The sequence below is a fragment of the Rhincodon typus genome, chromosome 2 (assembly GCF_021869965.1).
Source record: "Rhincodon typus isolate 14 chromosome 2, sRhiTyp1.1, whole genome shotgun sequence".
NCBI classification, from domain to species: Eukaryota; Metazoa; Chordata; class Chondrichthyes; order Orectolobiformes; family Rhincodontidae; genus Rhincodon; species Rhincodon typus.
Genome location: NC_063333.1, coordinates 13,731,917 through 13,751,429, shown reverse-complemented (window position 1 = coordinate 13,751,429; position 19,513 = coordinate 13,731,917). Strand labels below are relative to the sequence as shown.

Here is a 19,513-nt window from a genome sequence, read left to right as displayed (position 1 = left end):
CCTGATGACTAAAAGTGTTCTAAGTAAATATGGAGCTTTGAAAATGCTTCGTTAGAGGTGGGCAATAAATGCTGGCCTAGCCAGCGATAACCGCATCTCGTGACTGGAATTTTTAAAAATAAAATTGATTTGAACTATTGCAAAAATTAGTTGTAACTGCAAATATTTTGATAAAATTTTACTTCCTGTTTCATGCTGTAAACCTTAGAGGTTAGGAAATAGTCACACGACAGAGCAAATGCTTTTACTAAGTGCTTGTCCTTCTGCATCTTGTCTGATTTCTGCAATAATGGTACTTTCGTTAGGGGGTCAGTTAGCTTAGTTGGCTGGATGGCTGGTTCATAGTGCAGAGCAACGCCAATACCATAGGCTCAGTTCCCACACCAGCTGAGGTTACCATGAAGGTCTCACCTTGCTAATTTCACCTGAGGTGGTTAAACCACCACAAGTCATCTCTTAGTCTGATTTGAGAGCAGCCCAAAGTTCTACTGTACCTTAGGAACGTGCCCTGTTACAAGCTGTTATAAATAGATATAATCTGTTATAATATCTTATCGTGCTGATTTGCTAACTTGTATGTTGAGCTAATTGGCTTGGTATGTTATTCTTTCTTCTAGGAACTCTTTTGCAGGAAATGGACAGAGACCATTTGCAAATCAGGAACACTTTCTTGGGCAACACCAGATGCAGGCAAATGTTCCTGGCCTTCCACAGCAGCTAAGGCGATCACTATCTGTGGACTTTACCAGGTCTTTAAACAATCCGCAGGTGAACAATGGTGTAATTATCCCTCAACATTTTCCTCCTAGGGGTATGCAAATGCCCCAGCACAATATTTCAGGACAACCATTCATAGAACTACGGCACAGAATACCAGAAAACAGGCCACGACTTCCTTTTGCATCAGTGGTGCCTCCACGTGGTTTAGATCCAGCTAGCCAGCAACAAAGACCTGGTGGAGTTCCTATACCAGGGCAGGGTGCTTTCTCTCCGAGTCAGGGACCAAAGTCACTGGATTCTGTGTCAAGTCAACAGCATGGCATACATAATCAAATGGAAAATTGTGGTAATTTAGATCAACTTAATCAGCACCAACAGCAAATGCATATAAATCATCCAGCCATGCCCCTTTCTCGTTCTTTGAGCAATCCACCTGCCAGTGAAGCTTTTACATCAACAGTCTCCTTGTCTGCCAGTGCATCTACGCAAGGAGACAGTATGGTAGAAAAACTTGATTCTGATGAGCCTTCAGTGAAAGATCTTGATGTTAAGGACCTTGATGGAGTGAGAGACCTAGAAGTTAAAGACTTAGATGATGAAGATTTAGAAAACTTAAATTTGGATCCAGTAGATGGGAAAGGTGATCCTGACTTGGATAATTTAGACAACCTAGAAACAAATGACCCACATTTGGATGACCTCTTAAAATCAGGGGAGTTTGACCTTATTGCTTATACAGATCCTGAGCTTGATCTAGGTGACAAGAAGGATATGTTCAATGAAGAATTGGAGCTGAATGATCCAATAGATGATAAATTGGATGAACAGAATAAAACTGGAGAAGAAATAAAATGTGACCAAGCAGTCAAAGCAGGAAAACAATCTGATTGTTGCCCTGAGAAGGAAGAAACTGCAAAATCAAGTGGAGGATCTCATGAACATAGTCCTAAAGATTCAAAGCATTCTGTAAAGTCTGAAAATGGTGTTAATGATGGTAATCATGAAGCTCCTTTTAGCGCAGGTACACCTGAGACTGAGATAAAAGATACAGTAGCAGATAATGGACCTGCTTCTAACCCTTGCATTGAAGGAGAACTGGAAATGGCAAAGGGAGAGGAAAAAGTTGACGATAACACAGAATCTAAGGAGGCTAGCCCAGGTTTCAATGATTCGCAATCTTCTACCCAAACGTCTAATTCTATAGGGGGCAATTCTTGCAATCTAACTGGTTCTACTCCAGTCCTTTCAAGTTTGTTAACTGAGAAGCCAAATAGTTCTGGACTTGCATCATTGGGTTCACCAGTCCAGGTTGTACCATCACCTCAGCCGCATCCAAATATTGGTATCTCACAATCTCCTAATATGGCAGTCTCTCCAGGGCAAATTCCTGACAATGCAATAAATCAAAACTTGCAGATGGGTCAAAGATTAAACCGTAGCTTTTCACAAGGCACTTCGGGAAATCGGGCCTTTTTCCAAACACAGCCGCCTGGCCAGAATTATACAGCAGGCCAACAGCCAAGTCAAAATGTGGTTATTGCAAATCAACCAGGTCCCAGTAGTCTACCCAGCACACAACAAATTATGCTCCCTCAGGCAGTGGGTCCTCAGGGTCAGCGTGAGCGACCCCTTCTTTTAGAAGAGCAACCTCTCCTTTTACAGGACCTTTTGGAACAAGAAAGGCAGGAGCAGCAGCAACAGCGACAAATGCAGGCTATGATACGCCATCGATCCACTGATTCTTTCTTCCCCAATATTGGTGAGTTTACCTTGATTTATCTTTTTTCAGTAATCAGCGATGTGAGCAATGAATTTAATAATACATCAGTGCTAGGAACATTGAAGTATAAATGGTGATCTGATCTTTTTCGTTTTGCTCCTTTGTCTTAGAACATTGAACAGTACAGCATAGGAACAGGCCCTACGGCCTACCGTGTCTGTGCCGATGACAATACAGTTCTAAACTAAACCCATCTGCCTACAAATGGTCCGTATCCCTCTATACCCTGCCTGTTCAAGTGGCTTGACGAGAAAAATTGTTTGCTTTTTCAGCATATTCCAGTGTACTTTTTATGTTAGATTTTATTCACACCTGTCTTCTTGTGCATGCGCAATTAAATCCCTTCTTTGTTTTCTTGTTACATTGTCAATTGTAAATACAGCAAAGTTTTTATCCCAAGTTTTTTCTTAATTCTTTCATGGAATGTGGCTGACACTGACAAGGCCAGCATTCGTTGCCTATCCCTTCCTCGAACTGTACAGCTTGCTAGGTCATTGCCAGAGGCAATTAAGAGTCAGCCATGTTGCTATAAGTCTGGAGTCCGGTATAGACCAGGCTAGGTAAGGTTTGCACAGTTCCTTCCTTAAAGAACCTGAGTGAAACAGGTTGATTTTTACCACAAACAGTGACAGTTGTTAAGATTGGGGAGGCGATGGTCTAGTAGTATTATTATCACTGGACTGTTAATCCAGTGACCCATATAACATTCTGGTGAACTGGGTTCAAATCCCGCCATGGCAGATGGTAGAATTAGAACTCAATAAAATATCTGGAATTAAGAATCTAAAGGTGACCATGAATCCATGGTCAATTGTCAGAAAAAACCCATCTAGTTCACTAATGCCCTTTAGGGAAGGAAACTGCCATCCTCACCTGGTCTGGCCTACATGTGACTCCAGACCCACAGCAATGTGGTCGACTTTCAACTGCCCTCTGAGCAGTTAGGAATGGGCAATAAATGCTGCCTAGCCAGTGATACCCTCAGCCCGTTAATGAATTTTTAAAAAATTATTACAAGTGATGTGCATTTAATGACTGCCACTGGCTGCACACAAGAAGTTATATCAAAGATAGAAGTTACATGGTTGCAACAAGCTAGCAGTGCACAAAGTGTCCAGTTGCGTTTCTTCAAACATCCCTCTTTTCATTTAAAAAAAAAAGCACAATTATTTGCAATTACAAGTTTCCCAATATACCTGGTCACAAAAAAATGTGTGATTCATTAATAACACAATGTTAACTTCCATCAGTTTCATTTTCAATCTCGGCACATGCATTGCATCCATGGTTTTTAAATCATGCAAGCCTCCTAGTGGTGTGCATTTGTGTTGGCATTGGCTATTCCCCTGGTACCTGCTCTTTCCTTTGTGATGTTCCATCTCCAGGGAATGTTGTTTGCATGGTAACTTTTGATGGGAAATAGTGGGCACTTGGGACTGATGTCTGTTCTGTACTTTGCAGGTGATGAGATCACTCCTTCCCTGATGCGTTGCATGGTGGCAGAGATGGCACAGTTTCTCTAGTTTTACGTAGATGTTTATGGTTGCAATAATATATCTAGTTATTGACATTCACCTCATGACCAAGGTGATATCTGCTCTGAACAGGTCTAAATTGCCATGTGGGCTGAGTTTCCTTAAGTCTTGAACGTCTGACTGGCTCTCATATGCTCAAAAGTGGCAATGAATTAGCAATTTACCAAAGTGAAATTTGGCATTCCGTCATTTCACCTTGATTTTGTGTCTCATGTATGTAGTTATGCCTGAGTTCAGTAATTGTTTTGCAACACAGCAGAGATGTATTGTAATATATAGGGGTGAAAATGTAGCTTGTCTGATTAGTAAGATTGCAGACAACACAAAATTAGTGAAGTTGTAGATAGTAAGGACGGTTGTCAAAGGATAGAGCATGCTAAAAGTTAGTTGGAAAGTTGCATGGGAACATAGCAGATAGATACTAATCTGGACAGTGTGGGGATGCATTTTGGGAGGTTAAATACAAGTGGAAAGTATACAGTAAGTACCCTTATGAGCATTGAAATACAGAGCGAGATTGGGTTGCAAGTCCATAGCTCCCTGAAAGTGGCAACACAGATATATCAAGTAGTAAAGAAAGCATACAGCATACTTACCTTATTCAGTCGGAGCAAGGAGTATAAAAGTTCGCAAGTCATGTTGCAGCCTTATAAAATTTTAGTTGGATCATTTCAGGATTATTGTGTGCAGTTCTGGTTGCCACACTAAAGGAAGGATGTGGAGGTTACAAAAGAGGTTTACGAGGATGTTGCCTGGATTGGAGTATATTAGCCATAAAGATAGGTTGGACAAACTTGGATTGTTTTTCCTAGTGTTGGAGGCTGAGGGGCAAGTGGATAGAAGTATATAAAACTGAGGGGCATGGATAGGGTGGACAGTCAATCTTTTTCCCACAGTGGAAATGTCAAGTACTAGGGTATGTGGGTTTAAGGTGAGAGGGGGTAAATTTAAAGGAAATGTGCAAGGCATGTTTTTAGTGTTTAGACAGATACATGCACAGGCAGGGAATAAAGATATGCAGACCATATTCTCAGGCGGAGGGGATTAGTTTAAAATAGTATCATTTTCAGCACCGGCATGGTGGGCCAAACGGCCTGCTCCTAAGCTGTACTGTTCTATGTTTTTCCCTTGCTTGAATTTACATCCAGGTGATATCTATACAAATGAAATAACGTTATTTGTCGAATCAGTGAAGCAGTTGGGAAAGATGCTTTGAAGTGACTTGTGAACCCAAATAACCCCATGCTAGCTTTACAGCACAAGCAAATTGACAGACTTCATCAGATCCAGCAGTGCTACGTGATCAGGAGGCAGTTGATGTGATGGTACAACGAAAGAAAGTACTGGGTCTTTGTTCTTTCCTGGAAAGTTGGTGTCACTGGCAAGGCCGTTGTAATGTTGTCTACCCTTGAGACTGCCATCAGATCTCTGTAATCAGGTTTTCATTTTGATCAAGGCTATTGTATTGCATATTTCACCTTCCACATCTGATGCCACAGATGTGAGTTACGTGTTCCTTGATGTGAGTTAAGTGTTCCTTAACGTGACCCACATTGAAACTGATAATCAACCTTGTCTGTGTAACTAAATGCTGACTACCTGGGACAGTTACCCATTTGGCCATTTATATGGTTAGTATTGAAGTGTATCACTATCTTGGAATGTTCTTCTGACATGGTATACATTTCAGAAGCAGAGGAAATTAATCATGCTGCTAGGATAGATGTTACTTCCGGTCCCTGAGTTAGGTGGCATTTACATTAGTGCTAAAACCTAATAAATTCTTTCTGCTTCCAACGAACCAGAACCTTTCTGAAATAAAATTATAATGTATTACGTTGTATACTTCACAAATGTGAAAATATTTTTATTAAATTGTACTGAATTGTCTTGTATTCTTTTTCTAGATTTTGACGCAATCACTGATCCAATAATGAAAGCAAAAATGGTGGCCTTGAAGGGGATCAATAGAGTTATGGCCCAAAGTAATTTGGGAATGCCACAAATAGTAATGAATAGGTAAAGATTACATGTGTTGTAAAATATTTGCTTTTGTAGGAGTTCTTGATTCAATCACTTTCTTTCAGGAAGAATAGCTGATTAATTAAAAGAAATGAGTTAGAAATTAGCCTATAAATAAAATTGATGGGCAAGTGAGTCATCCCCCTTTGACCCCAGCATCATGGTCCCTGGCTTCACGGTTCCATTTTTTGTAAAACATTCTATCGTATTTCCTGCACATTGCTTCTTCTGAACATGCTTTTGGGATCCAGTGGCTGGCCTTCCATGCAATTACCCATAAAATTACTGTTTTTTTACTTTGTCACAAAAAAGTCTATTTTGTGCTTGATCTCCCTTCCCCCGAACATAGTCTTCTCCTCCGGCAATTTCTGATCAACCATAGTTATGCATTTACTGAAATATTCTCTTATCCCCCAAAACAAATGTAAATGAATCATCCAGTTAGTGCTTGCTTGGTTCATACCAGTAGCCTACCACTTCATTGTAATTATGCACAGGCCATACCTCCTGTGTGGCTTTGTTATGCCCCCAGTTGCTATCCACCAGTAAAATTCTCTGGTTTACCTGTTTCTGTAGAGCAGCATGGTGCAAGTTTAATAAAAGTTTCTTCTAGCTATTAATGTTTCTCCAGTATCCTCAAAATTGTTTCCTTCTACATAGCTCATTTAACTGAATCATTTATTTCTTTTCCCACTTGGCAATGAAAGAAATCCAGGTATGAGCAATCGTATTGTATCCTGAAATCTCGACATCAAATCTGTATTCTGCTGAAAGAGCACAAGCTGAGCAAGTGATTTAATTACACAACTCCTCTTAATATGAAGCGTGCAAGGGTAGTCCACTAACTTAGTTTCCCCACTTTCAAAAGCCTCAAGCTGCATTGCATATTTTTGGAACATTAATAATTGAGCAAAGATCAGTTTTCCTAACATTGATGTACAATTAGGTGGTGAATTGGCCCTATATTAGAGTCATGGTCATAAAGCTATGAAATAAGCCCTTTGGTCCACCATCTATGTGCCAACCAACTAACACCAAACTACACAAATAAAAACCAAAAGAACTGCGGATGCTGTAAATCAGGAACAAAACCAAAGTTGCTGGAAAAGCTCAGCGGGTCTGGCAGCATCTGTGAAGGAGAAAACAGAGTTAACGTTTCGGGTCCGGTGACCCTGGAAGGCTCAGCCAGATCTGCTGAGCTTTTCCAGCAATTTGGTTTTGTTCCAAACTACATAAATGCCATTTACCTGCACTTAGTGTGCCCTGGCATTTTGTGTGCTCGTCCAAATGTTTCTTAAAAATTGTGACTCTTTTCACTTTCCAAATGTAGTCTTACCTTCAAGTCGTTGATCCAATTCTGTGTTTGCCAGATCCTGTCTCATGATATTGAAACTGACCTATTATCAAATAATACTTGAAGTCATTTGGGGTCATAACTTCAATCCAAGGCATTTAATATTGCTGTGTGCCTATTCTGTCCACACAACGACTAGTTGCACTATATGCAAATTGATACAAAGTATATTTTTGGCTATGGTGGTTCTACTAATCTCTTCCTCAGCTATCAAGGTTGGTTGTCATACAATTGCTGTATTGTGGTTTTGAAATCATGCTGCTATCGTGGTGACATGTAAAATTTGACATGTAAAGTTTTCAATAGGACATATGCATTAGGAGCACAAATCTTTTGTCAGAATCAGAGATGGGACATTTGAGGAAGAATAACCCAGTGTGGTTCTTGTACATCAGCGTATAGTTCTTTATAATGTAGGATAACTACAGATCTGGCAGTGTTTCCTGACTTTTGAGTGCCGGCATGTTTGATGCAACAGCATAGTTAAAAGTCAGAGGTTGTTCACAATACCTTTTTCTGGACAATCTTGAGGGTTGAATCAGTATGAATAATTCGAGACACTTAGTATTATTTCTAAATCCGAAGAAATGCACATATGTTATCATTGGATTTGCATTGTTGTTGGAATTTGTGTGCGAAAAATTGATTTTCAAATGAAATTATGTGAAGTCTAAACTATAAACAAATGTCCTTTCAATTGAACACAACAAAAAGGTAAAGACTCTCGATTCCAACCACTGTATCCCCTAATTACATTGTGGTTAAGTGAAACCCAAAATTAAGTTCCCACTCTGTCAAATTCCAACCTAATCAATCTAGGTGGTCAAAACTAGTCCAAGGGATCACTCTGACCCTAAATTCCATACCTTACACATCTTTGGTTAGAGATGATGTCCGCCCCACCTAAGGTATCTCAAAGAATTCAAATCAGTATGCACTCCAGGAGTCTGTAGTTCTCAGGAAAACAGCTCACCTGCCAATATCTAACCTAGACTTCGCTTGTAGAACTTAAATTTGCAACTGAGAACCAAAAGAACTGTGGATGCTGTAAATCAGGAGCAAAAACAGGTTACAGGAAAAGCTGAGCAGGTCTGGCTACATCTGTGAATAAAAATCACAGTTAAAGTTTCAGGCCTGGTGACCCTCCCTCAGAACTGATGGTAGCTAGGAAAATGTCGGTTTATAAGCAGAAGTTAGGGTCGGAGGAGAAGGTAAGGAGTAAGCGATAGGTAGAGATAGGACTGAAAGAGAGAGAAGAACAGTTGACAGACCGAGTTGATAACAGTCAGGCTGGGAGGGTGAATAGTTGTTAATGGGGACTGTTTGTGACCAACAGCAAGTGGAGTGTAATGGCAGGCTATGTGATAACAAGACCTGGTATGAGAGGTAGGGGGGCTAGGACATGGGAGGGTTTAGGCCCTAAAGTTATTAAACCCAATATTGAGTCCAGAGGGCTGCAGGGTCCCCAAGCATTCTTCCAGCTTGTGAACACTGCAGCAAATCAGAGACACAGATGTTGGCCAGGGAGCAGGATGGTAGGCAACTGGAAGCTCAGGGTCATTTTTGCGAGCAGAACGTAAATGTTCTGTGAAACGATCACCCAGTCTATAGTTTGTTTTCCCAATGTAGAGGAGACCACATTGTCAGCAGCAAATGCAGCAGACTAGATTGTGGGAAGTGCAGGTAAAATGCTGATTCACCTGGAAGGTGTATTTGGGCCCTTGGATAGTGGGGAGGGAGGAGGTAAATGGACAGGTGTTACACCTTTGGCGGTTGCAGGGTAAAGTGCCGTGGGGTTGTGGGGGGTGTGTTGGGTGTGTCGGAAGAATGGACCAGGGCATCCCCGAGGGAATGGTCCCTGCGGAAGGCACACAAGGGGTGGGAGGGGAATATGTGTCTGGTGGTGATATCTTGCTGGAGGTGGTGGAAATGCCAGCTGATGATCTTCTGGATGTGGATGCTGGTGGGATGGTAGGTAAGGACAAGGGGAACCCTATCGCTGTTGCAGGAGGGAAGAGAAGGGGTGAAGGCGGAAGTGCAGGAGATGGGTTGGACCCGGTTGAGGGCCCTGTCGACAATGGTACTGGGGAATCCTCGATTGAGGAAGACGGTGGACATTTCGGAGGCTCCCTTGTCAAAGTTGGCCCCCTTGGAACATATGCGACGGAGGAACTGAGAAAATGGGATGGAGTCTTCACAGGAAGCAGTGTGCGAGGATGTATAGTCCATATAGCTATGGGAGTCGGTGGGTTTATAGTGGATATTAGTGGCCGGTCTATCCCCAGAATTGGGAACAGACATGTCGAAGAAGGGAAGGAAGGAGTCAGAGACAGACCAGGTGAAAGTGAGGGCAGGGTGGAAATTGGAAGTGAAGTCGATTAACTTTTCCAATTCCGGATGAGAGGGGAACGCAGCACTGATGATATCGTCAATATATCGGAGAAAGAGTTGTGGTTGTGGACTGGAAAAAGGAATGTTCGCCATACTCCAGGAAGAGACAGGCATAACTGGGGCCCATTTGCCTACCCATGACCACCCATCTGACATGAGGAAAATGAGGAGTTAAAAGAGAGTTATTGAGTGTGAGGACGAGCTTGCCCAAGCAGAGGAGGGTGGTGGTGGGTGATGGTCTGCTCGAGGAAGAAGCGGAGAGCCCTAAGACCCTCCTGGTGAAAAATGGACGTGTAAAGAGGAGGTGGCTGGAGTGGAAACCGGAAATTATGAAATTAGTGTAAAGCGTCAGAGGAATCTCAGATGTACGTGGGCAGGGAAGAGAAGACTGAGTCAAGGTAGGAAGAGATGAGTTCTGTGAGGCAGGAGCAGGCTGAGACAATGGTTCTACCAGGGCAGTCCTGTGAGTGAATTTTTGGAAGGAGGTAGAAGTGAGCTGTGCAGGACAGGGAGACTAGCAGCTTGGAGGCAGTGGTGGGGAGAAGTCACCAGATGGACTGAGGTCAGTTACCATAGTTGATACAATGGCCTGATGTGCATGCCGTGGTGGGCGTCATGATCCAGGGAAAATAGGAGGAGGTATCTGAGAGCTGGTGCTCAGCCTCTGCCATGTAGAGGTCAGTATGCTATGCTACAATAGCACAACCCTTATCAGCCACTCTCCAACTTACCCTCACTTTTGCCTGGTCTATCTCTGATTCCTCCCTTCCCTTCCCTTCCTCAACATCTCTGTTACCATTTCTGGGGATAGACATGGCCACTAATATCCAGTATAAACCCACTGACTCCCACAGCTACATGGACTATACGTCCTCGCACCCTGCTTCCTGTAAAGACTCCATCCCGTTCTCTCAGTTCTTCAGTCTCTGTCGCATATGTTCAGATGAGGCCAACTTTGACAAGGGAGCCTCTGAAATGACCACCTTCTTCCTCAATCGAGGATTCCCCAGTACCATTGTCGACAGGCCCCTCAACCGGGTCTGACCCATCTCCTGCACTTCCGCCCTGACGCCCTCTCCTCCCTCAACAGCAATAGGATTCTCCTTGTCCTTACCTAGCATCCCACAGCATCCACATCCAGAAGATCATCAGACGCCATTTCTGCCACCTCCAGCAAAATGCTACCGCTAGATGCACATTCCCCTCCCCTCCCTTGTCCACCTCCTGCAGAGACTGTTTCCTCTGGGACACCTGATTTACTACTCCTTCACCCCCAACACCCCCCATGACACCTTCCGCTGCAACTGCTAAAGGTATAACACCTGCACATTTACCTCTTCCCTCCCCAGTATCCAAGGGCCCAAACATACATTCCAGGTGAATCAGCACTTTAACTGCACTTCCCACAATCTGGTTTATTGCATTTGCTGCTCATGATGTGGCGTCCTGTACATTGGGGAGACAAAACATAAACTGGGTGACTGCTTCGCAGAACATTTACATTCTGCTCGCAAAAAAAGACCCTGAGCTTTCAAGTCCCTGCCACTTTAACACACCACTCTGTTCCCTGGCCAACATCTCTGTTTCTGGCTTGCTGCAGTGTTCCAGTGAAGCTCAGCGCAAGCTGGAAGAACAATACCTCATTTACCGCTTGGGGACCCTCTGGACTCAATATCAAGTTTAATCATTTTAAGGCTTGAACTCGTCCCATGTCCTAGCTCCTTACCGCACACACCATGCCTTGTTATCACACACTACCTATTGTTAGCCACTAACAGTGTTCATTAAAAGCTATTTACTCTCTTAACCAGATCCTTTGTCTAACTCCTTTGTCTATCCAACTGTTCTTCTCTTTCTTTGGGATCTAACCCCACATATTGTTTACTCCACCACCCCCCCCCCCCCCCCACCCCACCCCCCACCCCACCCTATCTTCCGCATATAAATTGACATTTTCCTAGCTACCATCAGTTCTGAGGAACAAGTTATCGGACTCAAAGCGTTAACTCTGATTTTTCTTCACAGATGCTACTAGACCTGCTAAGTTTTTCCAGCAGCTTCTGTTCTTGTTACGTATGTGACCCCTGCTCCTCTTTTTAACCTTGTTAATCAGCACAAACTATCATCTGGAACCAAATCTATCCCAGTCATTACCTTCGAAACCACAATTCGATCAACCCGAAGCCTTTACGTCTCAATTGTCAAGTGTCCAACTCTGTCACATTTCCCAGTAACCAGGATTCTTCAGACTGGGAACTAGTTTTACTTAGCACCCTTTCCAACTGATCATTACCACTCATCATGTGAGGAAGACAAAACTGGACAAAGTATTCCAAGTGAGGTCTGGCCAATGCCTTGCAAAAGAACACATTTCACTTTCAGATTAATTTAATTGGTGCTAAATGTAAAGGGCAGTAAATTGAAAGATGCTTGTTTCGATCACACTCAAAGATTTTATGGTAATTTGATGTCATGTAGCCAACTAATCTTTAAGATACCGGAGGAACTTTGAGGTACAGAGGAATCTGGGTGTCCTGGTACATGAACCACAAAAGGTTAGTGTGTGCAGTTACAGCAAATACTCAGGAAGGCAAGCGTCACATTACAGTTTATTGCCAGTGGGATGGAACATCAAAGTAAGAGTGTTTTGCAGCAGTTGTATTGCACTGAAAAAGTTCAGCGAATGTTCACACACCTAATTTCTGGGATGAGGGGTTTATCTTAAGAGGAAAAGTTGGTCAGATGGACCAGTATCCATTTGAAGTTTAGAGGAATGAAAAGTAATTATGTTGAAACTTGCAAGATCCTGATTGGACTTGATGGATGGGGGCATTTGACAGGTGGGTGCTGAAATGATGTTTTCCCCCAGTGGAAGAGACGAAACTAAGAAACAGCAGCAGTTCACAAAAGTGTCTCAACCACATTCCCAAGGGCAGTTAGGGATGGCCAGTGCCATCCACATCCTGTGAATCAGTTCAACAAAGTAAGGGATGTCACATTTAAATCAGAGCTGAGAATTCTTTCCCTGCCAAAGGTTGAGAGTTCAGAGAGCAGTGGAGACCGGATAATTGAATATTTTTGAGGCAAAGATAGATTCTTGACTAACAAGAGACTTTAAAGGTATTGGAGAGTGTGTAGGGAAGTGCGTTTGAGGCCGTAATTGAATCCACCAGGATCTTGTTATATGGCAAAGCAGGCTTTAAGACCCTGAATGGCCTGCGCTTGCTCCTAATTCACAGTATTGTATGCATCTGGTGTTAGTTTGCAAAGTGGAAAGTGAGTTAATGATTGAAACCAAACCGGTTCATCTGTGGCTATTTGGAGGATTCATTAATTCTTCAACACTCGATGGAATTTGAGATGTGCGCAGCAAATAAACAAAATTTGGGCATGACCGCTTTCTTACGGACAGAAAAATCACTACACTGTCACGATGCACATTAGGAGTTTCTGGACTGTCAAATGTCCATGTTCAGCATGTTCTTTACAGAGTTTTTTATTTTATAAACGTTGAAACCAGGAAAATGCTTTGTGTTTGTGTCTGAAGATCATGGGGAATGGTTATTGTTACCTTTCACTTTAAGATTAAAGTTTGCTTGAAGAAACCAGTCAGTATTTCTAACTGCATTTATTCTTTGTTTCTTAAAGATTTCCATTTGTGAGTCAGCAAATGTCTAGTACACAGAGTGGTGACAGTGGACAGAATCCCGTCCTTCAAGGAGTTGGCCCGGTAATTATTTAATTAGATGAACTAAAATATCGTCTGTTTGTATTTTGAAATTTATGAAGCATGTTATAAATAATTTCAACTTGCTAGTTCTTATCCACGATTTGCCTCCTATCCACTCCAAAGAATCACAACAATACAGAAATCAAACATTTGGCTCATTGAATCTGTGCTTGTATTTTTCTGTGTATTCTACTTGTTTAATCCTACTCCATTCCCCTCTTAAGTAAGTATAGTTGAAAAGAACTTGTGGGCTCTTGAAGTAATATTAGTTCTTTGTAACATCCTGCACAAAGAATTATGCTTACAACTGATTTATCATTGTCAATTGGACTCTGTGACACAGTTGTGCATACAAAAGCTACATACATTTATACATATGGCCCTGTTCTTTAAAAGTAGAATTTAGAATGAGAGTTAGATTTTATTGTCACGTGCTCAAGTATCGTAACACAGGAGTAGATTGTATATTTTTTAATGTCACCATTCCTGGCACCATCTTAGGTACAAAGGTAGAATCATAGAACTCCTATACTGTGGAAGCTAGCCATTCGACCCATCAAGTCCACACTGCCCCTCTGAAGAGCATCCCACCCCTACTTGTAACCCTACCTTTCCCATGGCTAATCCACGAAGGCTGCACAGCCCTGGATACGACAACGCAATTTAGCATGTTATCTAGGTAACAAGTATAAAAGTAAGGAAAAATAGTTAAAAGTTCAACAGAAAAATCCTTCTTAGTATAAATTAGAAAAATAAAGAAATAAAGTTAAAAGTTCAACATTGCAGTCCTTCTTAAGTGCTTAACTATGCTGGGCTCGCACTCCCCAAAAGGATTCGAGCCCTTTTGGGGCTTGATCTTCCCGCACTTGACACAGCTACAGTCGCCGGGAGACCTCAAGCTACCTGCTGTCGCTGTCGCTGTCGCTGTCACTGTCACCAAAGATGCCAGCAGACCTTGGGCTGCCTGGTCTCACTGCCACCACAGATGCTGGAAGATCTCTGTCACCGCTGCATTGGCTCGCTGTCCTGCAAGTTGTGCTCACTCTTCCCTGCACACTGTCACTATCCCCTATGCTGGCTCACTGCACTCCACATGGGCTCCTTTTCTCGCTCTCCCCTGCACGCTCTCATGGTTCCCATCGATCTCTCCACAGAAGGTGAGTTGATTAGAGTAAGAAAAAAATAGCTGTGAAGGAAGAAAAAATAAACCAGACGGAGCAGATGAGCTTCGGGCAGGAGCCCTCACACTGCACTGCTGCTCCATCACCATCTTGTTGCTGGAACACACTCTCTACCTGTTTCAGCCCAACCAAATAGATGGCAATATTTTCTGGTTCATCCAAGGCAGTGCCTTGACTAATCAAAGTCAACCTGACTGGTTGAAAATTTAAACACAGCTTGGCAATCATGATCTAATTGTTCCATTATCCATGACAGCATCTCTTCAAAAACGAAAATTAATATTCTGTTGTGGATCAGCAGTCCTTTGAGTAGTAGTTAAATTTTTCTCGTGTAGAAATCTATTTGACTGAAAATGATGAAATATTCTTTGATTGAATTTATTTTCAGGATGGGAGTTTGCCACCCCAAATGTCACGACCAAATCCTCCATCTTTTGGTCCAGGTTTTATGAGTAAGTAACTTGTTTAATTTTAAAAAGTGCAGCTAGAGAGTCGTAGAGACATACAGCACAGAAACAAACCCTTCGGTCCAACTCGTCCATGGCAACCAGGTTTACCAAACTAAATGAGTCCAATTTGCCTCCGTTTAGCCCATATCCCTGTAAACCTTTCCTATTCATGTACCTGTCCAATTGTCTTTTAAATGTTGTAACTGTACCTGCATCTACCACTTCTGGCAGTTCAGTGTGAAAAGGTTGCCCTTGGGTCACTTTAAATCTTTTTCCTCTCACCTTAAAATTATACTCTCTAGTTTTGAACTCCCTAACCCTAGGGAAAAGACCTTGCATTTCACCTTATCTTTGCCCCTCATGATTTTATAAACCTCTGTACAGTCACCCTTCAACCTCCTGCACTCCAGTAGAATAAGTCCCAGCTTATCCAGCCTCAACTTAATAACTAAAACTCTCCAGTTCCTGTAAATCTTTTCTGCACACTTTCCTAAGCTTGTTAAATTTATATACCTACTTAATTGAACATTTCTGTTTGGCTCTTGAGATGCTTGCATCAATGTATTTTCCCCAATGAAATAAAGTAAAAGATCCCTTGGCACCATTTTTAATTTTAAAAAAATCAGAGAAGTTATCTTGGCCAATATCTTTTCCCCAACCATCATCAAAATGTGGAATGTTTGTCCTAGCTTGCTGTGCACAAATTAGTCACTATTTACCACAATTTCTAACAATCACTACAGTTCAGAAGTACTTCATTGGCTACAAAGCCCTTTTGAGATGTTCTGTGATTGAAAGGCATTGTAGTAAATGCAAGTATTTTTCTTCCTATTCTGATTAAGTGTTAGAAATAGAAATAGAATAACAAAAAAAAACACTCTCTTCCAGATAATGCACAGAAGAAACAGTATGAGAAATGGCTGCAGGATACCCAGCAGCTCCTCCAAATACAGCAAAAATATCTTGAGGAACAAATTGGGACACACCGAAAATCTAAGAAGGCACTCTCCGCTAAGCAGCGTACTGCCAAAAAGGCTGGACGAGAGTTTCCAGAAGAAGATGCAGAACAGCTTAAGCATGTAACTGAGCAGCAGAGTATGGTGCAGAAGCAGTTGGAACAGGTATTCTTCCGTTCTTCAGCCCAATATTACAGCTTGGGAAATTTTAAAAGTCATCTAACATGCTGCGTGTCCCAACACAGTAGGCTTTGCAGTTGGTCTCAATCCTGCACTCAGCTTCATACATAGGTATGGAGACAATGGCAGGAGTTGGTGTCCTGGCCAAACTTCTTTTCCTAAACCTTTGCTGAGATTATTTATAGTTCCTGCACTTTTGGCTCAGCTGAGGTCAACTAATTTAGTCCAGGCCACAGCATTCCTGGACTGTGTGATACAGATATTCACCATTTTAACTAGCAGAGCCACTGAAGCTCAGACTAGTCTAGTATTCAAACAAATACCACATGAATTTGATTTTTGATGCATAAAATGTTACTTTTCAGATTCGAAAACAACAAAAGGAACATTCAGAACTTATGGAGGAATATCGTCTGAAACAGCAGCAACAATGTGCAATGCCATCATCTACCATGATGTCGACTGGATCAGTCCAGCCCTCCTCAGTCCAAGGTGGGGCACCATCCTCAGTAAATCAACAGAGCTTCTCAGTAATGCCACAACAACCCCAACAACAACTTCAGCCATCTGTTCCAAACCAGCCAAATGCTACTAGAATGACTAATGCTCCTCAATGGCAACCTCGCAATGCTAATGCAACTGCGCCTCCCCACATGCCAGTGGGGGTGGGTAACCCAGGGATGCAACACCCTGCACCACCTCAGTTGCCAGTAACGAGCACACAATCTACTCAAGCAGCAACTGTCACAACAAATCAACAGTCCAACGTACCACCACGAGTTGAATTTGATGACAACAATCCATTCAGTGAAAGCTTTCAGGAGAGGGAACGGAGGGAGCGTTTACGAGAGCAACAGGAAAGGCAGAGAATCCAGCTCATGAAGGAAGTGGAACGCCATCGTGCTATGCAGAAGAGGATGGAAATGGAGCAACAGCAAGGCATGGCAGCTTTAAACACACCTGCCCTTTCTCAAATGCCATATTTTAATTCTGATTTGCTTTGTGATTTCATGCAGTCTCAAAGGCCTCAGCAGCAGCAGCAAGTTCAGCAGATGGGACTTGTTCCTTCCCAGCAACAGAATCTATTTCCACAGTTCATGAACTCATCACCTCAACCATCTTTCATGCAATGCAATGATGGTAGACCAGTGGGAGCACCAGGATTTGGGCCTGAAGCCCATACTGTCCCAGGTGGATGCCCACCTGTCCATCCTATGAATCAGGTACCATCTGGACTTGGCTTTCCACAAAACCAGCCAAGAGCTCCCTTTGGGCCATGTATGCCTGCAGGCTCTCAGGGAAATAGCGATGGAGCTTCTTTTGGCCCAGATAATGGAATGCAACTACCAGGCAATTACCCAGGTCCAGGTCAATCTCTCATTCAACTTTATTCCAACATTATACCAGAGGAAAAAGGGAAGAAGAGAAGAAACAGAAAGAAGAAGAAAGACGATGACAGTGACTCAGTCAAGACGCCATCTACTCCTCATTCTGACATCACTGCACCAGCTACACCCACTATTTCTGACTCTGCGTCTAACCCATCGGTTAATCTGCCTGGGGAATTTGGGTTTAATCAGAGTGAACAGGAGAATGAAGAGGTAAACCAATCGGTTGACAATTCAAATGACCACCAGCCTCCATCTGAACTTGAACGGCAACTTTCTTCCAGTGTCAGTGCACCACACAGACTTACGACACAACAAGTTGGTCTGCCGTCTGAAACAGATCACAGTTCATCAAATGACGATGCTCAGACAAACACTGTGAAAGTGGAACAGGCAGAAACCACACATTGCCAAGATAATTCTCAGTCCAAGGTGGAAACACAGAATTCAGTAAAGGTAGAGGGAAAGGTCAGTTTGCAGCAGTCTGCTGTTTCAACACAGAGTCCAGCTGCAGGAAATGTGTCAGGATCAAAGCAAGAATCAGGAAATGAGCTTTTGAAACATCTACTGAAGAACAAAAATGTTCCATTGCCTCCTCACCAAATAGCAGAAGAAAAACCTGAAGGTGAATCATGTATGGAAAGCAAATTAAAGAAACAAAGTCTATTTGAGGGACAGGTAATGCTATATGTTTTTTATACACAAATTAATTACAAGATGTTATTTTTCAGGATAGTGTGGAGAGTTGTGGTTTTTATTCATTCGTGGGATGAGGGTGTCACTGGCTAGGCCAACATTTATTACCCATCCCTAAATGTCGGGAGGACAGTTAAGAGTCAGCCACATTGCTGCGGGTATGGTGTCACATGTAGGCCAGAGCAGCTAAGGATGGAGTCCTCCAGAATCAAAACGTTAGAGTGGCAGTTTCCTTCCCTAAAGGACATTAGGGAGCTAGATGGGTTTTTTCTGAGAATTGACAATGGATTCATAGTCATGATTAGACTCTTAATTCCAGTTTCTATTGAATTCAAATTCACCATCTGCTGTGGCGGGATTTGAGCCCAGCTTGTCAGAACACTGCTTGGATCTCTGGATTAGTAGTCTAGTAATAATACGACTAGGCCATTGCCTTCCCAAAATGTTTACAAATGTACATTTCTGAAATTCAGTTCAAATTTTTTCTAATATTATAAGGTATTCTGTAAAGCAACACAATTACAGGTAACTTCCTTGAACTGCCACTAAAAATGTGTCTTTCATTTGAAGATTTTGGTTACTTCCTTCAAAAACATACAATACGTAAATTTGTAGGTAAATCAAATATTTGCTTTGATAGAACATACAATATCCATTGACTACAATTATGTAAAGTACTGATGAAAATGTGTCTTGCACAGCACTGGAGTGATCATCAAGCTCAGAAGGGACATGCTGATAATGCTGTATTACGATCTTAAAAGTTTAAGTTTTCAAACAAGCTGTGAACTAGGTTAGAAACAGGAATAGGCCATTCAGCCTCTAAAGTCTGTTCTGCTATTCGATTATATCACGGCTGGCATATGTATTTAACTCCCATCTGCTGCAATTCGTTTTTTTTTAATTATTAATTGTAATTAGCAGCTAGCTTTAGGTTAGAGTTTTGAAAATTATCCAAACAGCTCTTTAAATCGTACACAATTTTTTTTCTTTCACAGGCCGAAATACATGAGATGATTTATTGTGGCAATTTTAACTTCTGGTCCTAAACTTTGAATAGCACAAAAGCATGCAGCACCGAAAGACATATTCTTTTTCCTTCATGGGATCATATCTGGCAAGCTCAGTATT

The 19,513-nt window shown here is 42.1% G+C and overlaps 1 protein-coding gene across 9 annotated transcripts in view; it reads left to right on the top strand.

Moving 5' to 3' along the window:
- Positions 1 to 19,513, top strand: part of kmt2ca (lysine (K)-specific methyltransferase 2Ca) — a 179,345-nt gene that overhangs the window by 102,306 nt on the left and 57,526 nt on the right. For all 9 annotated transcript variants that reach the window (XM_048606763.1, XM_048606774.1, XM_048606756.1 and 6 more), the window contains 6 exons: positions 618 to 2,479; positions 5,943 to 6,054; positions 13,451 to 13,532; positions 15,102 to 15,165; positions 16,051 to 16,283; positions 16,664 to 18,364. In XM_048606763.1, the coding sequence (XP_048462720.1) occupies positions 618 to 2,479; positions 5,943 to 6,054; positions 13,451 to 13,532; positions 15,102 to 15,165; positions 16,051 to 16,283; positions 16,664 to 18,364 (4,054 nt within the window). The remainder of the gene's footprint in view (positions 1 to 617; positions 2,480 to 5,942; positions 6,055 to 13,450; positions 13,533 to 15,101; positions 15,166 to 16,050; positions 16,284 to 16,663; positions 18,365 to 19,513) is intronic.